This window comes from Lingula anatina, chromosome 2 (genome assembly GCF_051362555.1).
Source record: "Lingula anatina isolate TDL-2025a chromosome 2, LinAna3.0, whole genome shotgun sequence".
Classification (NCBI taxonomy): domain Eukaryota; kingdom Metazoa; phylum Brachiopoda; class Lingulata; order Lingulida; family Lingulidae; genus Lingula; species Lingula anatina.
Window position 1 is genome coordinate 5,292,680 of NC_141768.1, and position 9,254 is coordinate 5,301,933.

Genomic DNA, 9,254 nt, shown 5'->3' on the forward strand with positions numbered 1-9,254 from the left:
ACAGTTATTGAATATAAACACCCTACACATATTTCATCACAGGATACGTCGTTCAAAATGCCAAGATAATATATAAAAGGCAGACTCAAACAACATTTCACCAAAGGCAATTTTGATTCGAATTCGTTAACTCAGGTCCCGGTTTTTCCTCTGTCTGAATAGTGAAGCTGCCCATCGAAATGATTTCAAAAACAGTCCAGGTTGCATTGAAACTGATCAAATCTGAACTCCTAGGGAATGGTGAGTATTGGGTTTAAAAAAGCTTTTGACTTTCAGCTGTTTCTCGGTATAGCTTTAATTTTCATGGTTATTATTAACATTTTCGTCTTTCAGGTGTTCAATTATGTAGAACTGTATAAGTCAAAGTCACCAAATTCAGCTGCATTTAATGATAAATAAATAATAATAATCAGTTAATTAAACATAGCAACCAAAAAGCTAGGTTAAAGTTGTACAAATGTGTAAGTGCAAATAAAAAATTTAAAGACAAACCAATTGTCTTTTTGATTTAATTAATTGTCTTTTTGATATACAAATTAATGAATCATTTTATTTGCACATCTTAAACTTTAATGGTTTATAATTCACTTTTAAGATCTTCGACAGAAACCAATTGTGAAATATATTCTATATGCACCAGCTGAATAAATTATTATCATTATGTATAACATTTAACACCTTGTATCGTAACTTTGAAATAGACGAATGTATACCATTCTGCATATGATTTTAAATTTACATGATAAGGTGAGTACACTATAGAATGTTTCCCTTTAAAAAGTTAGCAATGCCGTGTAGCAAATGCACGTTTTGATCATATCTCATACTTTTTTGGAGATGTTCATCATTCCTTCATCTTGACATTTTCATGATCCATTTGCATCTTCTTTCACAAGTACTTGGAAAATTATGAAAATGGTTCTATAAAACAACTTTGATACAAACCTTTTCCTCTTACTTTAATTGCAGGATTTTCTTCGTTCAAAGTGAAGGACCTATCCCCGATCCTAAAGAGAAAAGTAAAATGCAAGAAAACAACAAGACGCAAAAATAATAAAAATGGTAGGTGGGCTCTTTTTAAGGAAGATTGAATGTAGACTAAAACAACTTGAAACGTTTTCTCCTTGTTTAAACATTTGTGAATTTTTTTGCATTCGCACAACTTATGAATGTGTGAATGACCTTGCTATTGAATATTTAGTTTGGCTACGTAGTTAGTGCTAATTTTACCCACAGATTCGAAGTGTCCACGACGCCTGAGCCTCGAAAACCTAAATAAACTTTGTGAAGAAATTAAGAGCTTTCGCACAGAAATGAGAGGTAAGACTAAAAATGAAGAGATTTTTTTTTCAGAATTAAGCGACATTTGTAATTGATCAGTATTACGCCTGTATTATATCAATGAATATACTAATTATTTTAATTATTTAGCGGGATTAGCTGAGAAAGACCACAGAATACAAATTATTCCCAGGTTTGCGAAAGAAAGAGATGGGGGCCATGCAAAATTGATGTGAATTTTAATGCGGATATGCGTTTCATTTGTATCTGAATTGTAAAACTTGAATGATGTTTTACGGAAATGTATAAAAAGACGAATTTCTGGCCAGCAAGTATACCTTTACAGGGCAATATTAACACGCACGAGGCAAACACGCACGTGCAAAGATTAGAAATAGAACCTATCTGGTTTAGTTTCGCCACAGTAGATACATGTACGTTTGTGCTGAAATGATATCTCGGAAAACTTGCAACGCCAATTTCAAGAGAACCGACGGTTAAGTCACATTCACACACTTTTTCTTGGTTGAGTGATGGAGGCGGAGTGAATAATTTAAAATTTTTTTCATTAAGGCTCAATGAAATTGTTATTTCTTATTTTGGTATGTTCATCCTTACTTTTAGTTTTTCGTATTTCATATTGGTTAACTTTCTATTCAGAAAAACTTGGATGCAAGTCTCCAACATTTAACCGGAAGAGTGCCCTCAGGAAATCAGTTAAAGCGATGTTCCGAACAGGACCAAAATTTCAGTCGTGTTTAAAAAGGTAAAATTGCTTTTTTTTTGTCTATTAATTATGGACTTTCAATGCAGACTTTTCTGCATATGTAAGTTAAAGTTTCAGTGCAATATACACGAACCTGAATTATTCATACCAGTAATATAAGGCATCTTATTAATAAAAAAAAAACGTTATGATAACGTTCCGGAGTAACATGAGGTTGGTCAAATTCTCATGACTCTTACTGTTGATTGTAAAATTTTTTGACAAGCAATCTTTTTGTATTCAAAACAACCTATAGTATGATTTTATGTCTTCTACGTTTGTTATTGTATTTTTATCATTTGTATTTTGATGTAATCTAGGGGCGTATACATTGCCACCCTCCTCTACCATAACGACAAAATCCTGGTCACTAAAAGGGGGACGTTGCCGACCTTCAAAATTGATGACGACTACCCAAGTGCAAGTTTTAATGCTGATTTCCATTGGATGATGAAGGTATTTAAGATTCTCTCCATATTTTTTCTAATGATGCAGACAAAATGTGTTTTGAAGTGTCTCATTGTTGTTATGATGTTTATTATTGTTATTTTCGTCTTTCAGGTGTTGAATTATGTTGAAATGTATAAGTCAAAGTCACCAAATTCAACTGGGTTTAATAATAATAATAATAATACATAATTAAACATAGCAATCAAAAAGGTTGAAGTTATACAAATGTGAAGGTGCAAATAAAAATTAAAGAGAAAAGATTTACTTAAAGATCAAAATAAGCACAGGTCCCAAAAAGCTAGTTAAAGAAAATGGAGTAGGAGACTTGTGGAATCTTTCAATTAAATATTTGGCAACTGAAGGTAGATTGAGTGTTTTATTTCTTCTCTATACAGTTAACTCCCATTTAAAAAATTATCTTGCATATACTGTATGAGGGATCCCGACCAGTACCACTTCCACGCCAACCACCCCCTTAGATAGTCACCGATTTCCTCTTCCATAATTGGAATTGGAAGCTTCGAAGTACGAGCCCTTCGATCTCCCTGGTTCATCTACTCTGATGAGGGCGATACAACATCGTCGCTTTTCAGATTTGCTCGATAAACTCAATCAGATTGCTCGATGAAAACCACTAGAATAATTTTTTATCAAAGCGCAGCCCTTATACATAACCAACCTTTCAGCATTTCCTATATATACATAATTGTAAAGGAAATCTTTTCTAAAGAACTAAATGTGTTTTTTCTAGGCTACCTAGGAGGCATGGCCTTGTCGCATGATATACTAATAAGATGATAATTTATTAAACCAATAAAATACACAAAATATATAATATATAATATATAATATCGGGAATCTTTTGCCTTGTAAAAGCAGTTATGTTATCACTTCCTGCAATCCTCTGCATGAATGTCACATGATGTTGATATGAGATGATTAACATAATTTAGTGCTTCATTCCATATTCATTTGCATGGAAACGTTGACTATACAAACTACTGTATGACAAGGTTGTACAACTGTATGTACCTCAGCATATGAAATAACAACACTGACAAGAGGCAAATTTTAGGTTTTCAGAAAAGTTTCGTTTTAAAATATAATAAAATCAAGTAAATGAATCAAGAAATAGCCGCCATGAGGTAAGGCGTAATGGTGTCTGTATATATCGATGCTTATTGGTGTTCATTTAAATGTGATATTATATAAAAACTGCCTTGCAATCAAATGAGGGTTTAAAATATACTGTCACGCTGGTTTTACGAAGAAAAAGATTCTCGAATGTTTCTCAACTTATGCATTGCGAAATACTTTACAGCATAGTGCTGCAGTATTTACTACAGGTACCTTTAATTCTAAATAAAACATACTTATGCAACTAAAGCCAATTAGTGTTACAATATGGACAACCAAAGGCTAGTAAGATGATATTTGAGAGGTAGATATTATGTAATATTGTATAATATCATAGACTGCTAAGTTAGCGGATATTATAAAAACAAAGCACTGTTTTGAATTATAATATAACGTGTCCGAAACCTAAATAATATGAATTAAGAAGTTTAGAATGACAAAAACATTATTTATTACATAATCTGATCGATAAGATTTAAAAGAGTCATTTCTTCAGAAGAGAGGGTGAATTATTTCCTAAATGCTGGTTGGTACATGTACTAAATCAGCAGTGATCACCCAAGATGTGTTGTCCTGAAAGCAATTGCCGTTACGTAGCAAGTTTATGATGGGATATGTTAAGGGTTGTCTAGTACACTTGCACCAGATTTCTCAAACCAACCTCTACCAGTACTATAGCACAGAATAATCACCAAGACTGTTGGATTGTGGTAAGCGAACCCCAGTTACTTTTCCCAGGAGGATATACGAGAAAAAAGCTTATACGTCTTTTACTTGAATAATATTCTGGTAATATCAGTTACTCTACTTAATTCTATTGTCTTTAATCTCGAATTTTTGTCATAATTTTATTAATTTTTGTCATAATTTTATAAATATAATGCGTGCACAAGTTTGGAACAAAAATTATGTATTTTTCAGTTTGTTTGAAATATCTTCCCACTGGTGCCCAATATATGGAAATTATTGTCTTTTGAAGGTTGCGTTTTCATGGAAAGATTCGAAAACTTTACTACAGGACATAGAAAGCACTGCAAATTCACCCGCCATGGAATTTCGCAGAAAGATGCTTCTGGCCGCTGTAGACTTGCAGGTATGGAATGCTGAAAATAAGACGAAAAATGAGGGAGAGACCAGGCATGAGTAGATATGAAACTGTTTTGTCAGATTTGATTTACTCCACTTCCACAAATATACCTCAAGTCAGGTAATCGAGCCCACGTTGACACACCCGAACACGCACGCGCGTACATGCACACACACACACACACACCCAAACGATGATTCTATGCTTTGTTATATATAAAAAATTACACATTGCTGTTACTCTCTCTTTCTGATTTCTAAATTCTCTGTTTTTATTTCAAATGCCATACTTAGGCTTCGCTGGGCATTAAGGACCTTGGTCAATTCTTCTACAAGCCTATCAAATGCAGTGAGGATTGCACAGTCTTGGTGACAGTCAGCGAACTTGCCAAATACGAACAAGGCAACAGTAATTTAGAATGGACATCATTAAACAATATCGTGAAAAAAGTTTCTGCTTTAGATGGTGAGGAGCTTGGACCATCGGAAGTTGTTCTGAGTAAGGTTAATGTGAGTATGCAGCTACTGAGATATGTTTTGTGCTAGTTTTTGTTAAGCCAAAAAATATACCTAAGAAGATAGGTTTTTACCTCTAGTGTCTTTAGGCTCTGCGGGGACTCTGGCTGAAAGCAATCAGATTAAAAGATTAACACTCCTCCTCCTGGTGTTGAGTAAAAAACGCAAAAGCTACTGATTATACGCGTACTTTGGAAACAAGAGGAGGCGTGTTCATCTGTTAACCTGACTGCATTCAAGAGAGTCCACGGAGAGTTAGATCGATCTGCGTTGTTTCATTGGGAACGAGCCCTTTAATAACATTTTTTCATTAAACATTTATAGAAAGTTTGAAAAAAGCTATGTTATCTAAATCAGTTGGAAAAAAGGTAAAATTAAATGTGAAAATAAGAATTCAATACATTTTTATATAGGAGATGATCTTATCTCATCAGAGGAGCAATGTCGTTTTACCCAGGGGCTTGTATATGGGATACCTTAAACTGAAGAGCAGCATGAATCAGATGAATATCCTGGTTTCTAACTCTTTTGTTAATGTCTTACCCTATGTCAAGATCAGAGAATCGCCGGATGTAACCAGGTTAGTATGCGCTATATATATATATATATATTCAATCAGCCTTAGTATATAGGCCCCTTTGAAGAAAACAGAAAGGTGAAAAATGAAGTTAAAGATATAGTCGCGAATTCTACTTTTATTAAATCTCTGATGACAGAAAGTGATGAATCAATGCCTAGTAACGACGGTTTTGCAAATTACTTTCTATGAAAATGCAGTTTTGCCGTGTTTCGTCTAAAACAGTTGACTGTGTCTATAAAGGATAAAACTAAATTGAAGATTTTATTAATGGCTAAAATATTACAATAAAAGTCAAACAACTAAAAATAATGACATTTATGTTGTTTGTGTGAAAACAGATAAAGCTAGTAATTGTTATTTTATTTTGTAAGTTGCTAGACTCGTGTTTTAAATTAAGTTCCAAGTGGATAAACAATTCTTCCGCTAACTTACTTTTAATGAAATAATAAAAAAAATGTTAAATGGGCGTATATACCGAGAATGAACGAACAGCAAAAAGAGGAACATTTTTTCACTTTGCGAATCTATACACGGGAAGTGCTTTACTGCTACTTCAAATTGCATATCATTGTTCCCAATTTATTTTCAAATGTAATATATGGAACTAATAATCCATTTATAAGATGGAAAAATCTAGCAGTCAGATTCAGTTACAGTCTAAAAAAAATCTACTTGATTAATTTACATGATTATTATTTATTTTTGTAGAGAGGAATGGGAATTTATTCGAAACCTTGGAAACGATGTGCCCCAAATAAAACCAAAGCCATCTCAGCAACATTTCAGAGAAGATCTGAATCTTGCGTCAGTGAAATTGTTAAACTCATTAAATGTCAGCAAACACTACACCAGATCCCACAGACTCTACGACAGTGAAGTTATTCGCCTCAACCAAGACGTGGGTTTCATTCCATTGCTGCCTCCAGTGGACTGTGTATGCACTGGTCCCGCTCAGCAAGAAACGCCTTTGGCCAAGAGCAAATATATGCCAATACAGGCTTTTGAAATCAGTAAGTGCTATTCACATATAACATTAGTATTAAAAAACGATTGCTTGCTCTTTTTCTTCTTCTGGGCAACTCTATTATAAAACCTGGAACGCAATTTAAACGAACAGTATTTGACTGTCATAATTTAGAACTACATTTTTATTACAGTGAATTCTTTCCAACCCATCTTTTTACAGCGAAAAACCCCATATTAATCATGCAGTCATATTACCTAGTTATTTTTATACTGATAAAATTATAAAGTATAAATCTTTGCCTTCCAGCAAACTTAGGCACATACCAGCACGAATACATGGGCCTTTTAAACACCACATCATCTGCGCTAGAGGTCGACTTACATCGGTCAAAACTTGCGAAAAGAGAGGTATATTACAAATGGTTATGAAGATATAAGTTTGCATATTTGACTTTATATGTAGAATCTACTTGAATAGCAGGGTGATAATATCATTTGTGACAGAGATCTAAACCTGGTCATAGGAAATTATTTCCAGATCATAATATAAATGAAAGAAATTATGACAGTTTGCAGTAAATAGATAAATCACTGAAAATTGTTTATATATCGTGGTAGAATAATTCAGCTTTACTTGGGAATCGGGGTATTACACATTGAAGATTTTTACTATAATTTAAGCATTTTTTGTATTTCGTTCATCATTTCTCTTTTTTCGTCTATTTAGGCTTTTTCTACAGAAGAAGTAGTAAGTGCCAATGAAATTTCGGGAAAATTATCCAAATATCAGCAGGCCTTGGAGGACGCGTGGGAAAGCAAACGCTGGACAAAGAAGGTGGTAAAGATTGCCTTAGACAAGACCCAAACACGAGATATCTCGCTGGATAAACTTTTATGCAACTGAGACAAGAATCTCCCGAGGTGTTATGTAAATACTGTGAACTGTGATATGTAACATTTACCTGTGATGCAGAACACATCTTTCCATATTTTGACACGTGCGTCGAAAGAGCCATTCCACTCAGTGTAATTAAGTGTAAACTGTTTAAAAAGGTTGCGCTCTCTTTCTGTGTGTTCCCGTATTTTATTCAAAGTTTTAGTGTTAACATATGTGGTATTGGTGCATTGCACCCTCATATGAACTACCTGATATGAACTACCTGATTACGGGATCACCTTCTTCTTAAAATTTGTCACGCAACACTGACAGCAAATGGTGATATACATGTATCTTTGAAAATAGCAGCACTTACCGAAGAGAACAGCTTACATATCTAAGGAAAATTTAGCAAGCAGGAAACTTGATAAAAAGAACTATAAACCGATATAACTTTTAAATTATTCAATTTCTTATGACAAGGAAAATTGATTTTATGCACAGAAATTTAATTATATGTACATCTAAATCGTTCTCATTAATATAGATATTTTCATCTTAAGATATTTTTTATGCTGAATTATGGATTATGTAAATTAATTTATTCAATTTGATATATATTTTCATAGCCATTAATGACGAGGAATCTTCAAATCTTTTTAAAGATTTTAAAATAGGCAAAAGGTGATTATATTTTTTCAAAGAGCGACAGAACATTACAACCGCACTACTTTCTTACTTACAATAGTCCTCAATTCAGCTGAAATACTTTTCTTAACCATAATCATCATTAAATCACAGCTTATCTGTTTTTGTTTATCTTTGGATAAAATGAACTGTGTTACAGACATAAGTGTTTACATAATATTCTTGACATATAATGTCGGAGCCATGCTTTTGTTTTGATGATATTCATCATTGAAAAAAGTTTATTTTACAAACATGACCAGTGTAACAAAAACTTGTCATATTTATTTTCATAATTGTGATTACCACGTGAAAAGGAATAAGCGCAGCGCAAAGCAAAGTGTTAGTGCAACGTGAAGAAACCTTGTATGGTACATATTGTCTCTACTGTTATCAATCAATAGGATACATGACCATTATGTATATATTGTGTAATTATATTCCAGGTCTCAATTGGTTAGATAATGGAGAATTTTTTATTTCACAATGAACATGATGTTTCATTAACCGGTATGATTGTAACATCATTGTAATTTAAATGATACAACGATATCCTCACTTACTTAATCATATTATGGAACGACACTGTATGATTAAATAAGGCAGCAAGACTTTCAAATGTACATACCAATAACAGTAATAGAACTGTTTAAATAGCAGGGATTATCAGGTTAAATAGTAGCAAATATCCTGTGAATTTAAGGGAATTGTATTCTGTATAAAATAAATGTAAACGAGAATTATTTATTAAACTGTATCTTCTTTTTGTGAATTGTTTAGATATGATAGCCCAGGTTGACACTTATTTTGGATCAAGTCAGTAGGTTTGAGGAAAATAGTTTACTCAGTTTTTACATTAATTGCAATTTGAAGGATTCAATGCTGAAAAAATAATGAACTTGCAAAAA

General features: G+C 33.1%; 1 protein-coding gene across 1 annotated transcript; it reads left to right on the plus strand.

Moving 5' to 3' along the window:
* Positions 1–89: 89 nt before the first annotated feature.
* On the plus strand, positions 90–9,112 carry LOC106161753 (ankyrin-repeat and fibronectin type III domain-containing 1). Its single transcript, XM_024075378.2, has 11 exons — positions 90–240; positions 970–1,062; positions 1,237–1,320; positions 1,942–2,047; positions 2,368–2,503; positions 4,614–4,727; positions 5,015–5,230; positions 5,650–5,816; positions 6,525–6,826; positions 7,090–7,190; positions 7,510–9,112. The coding sequence occupies exons 1-11, from the start codon at positions 180–182 to the stop codon at positions 7,684–7,686; spliced, it is 1,557 nt and encodes a 518-aa protein (XP_023931146.2). The 5' UTR covers positions 90–179; the 3' UTR covers positions 7,687–9,112.
* Positions 9,113–9,254: the final 142 nt, after the last annotated feature.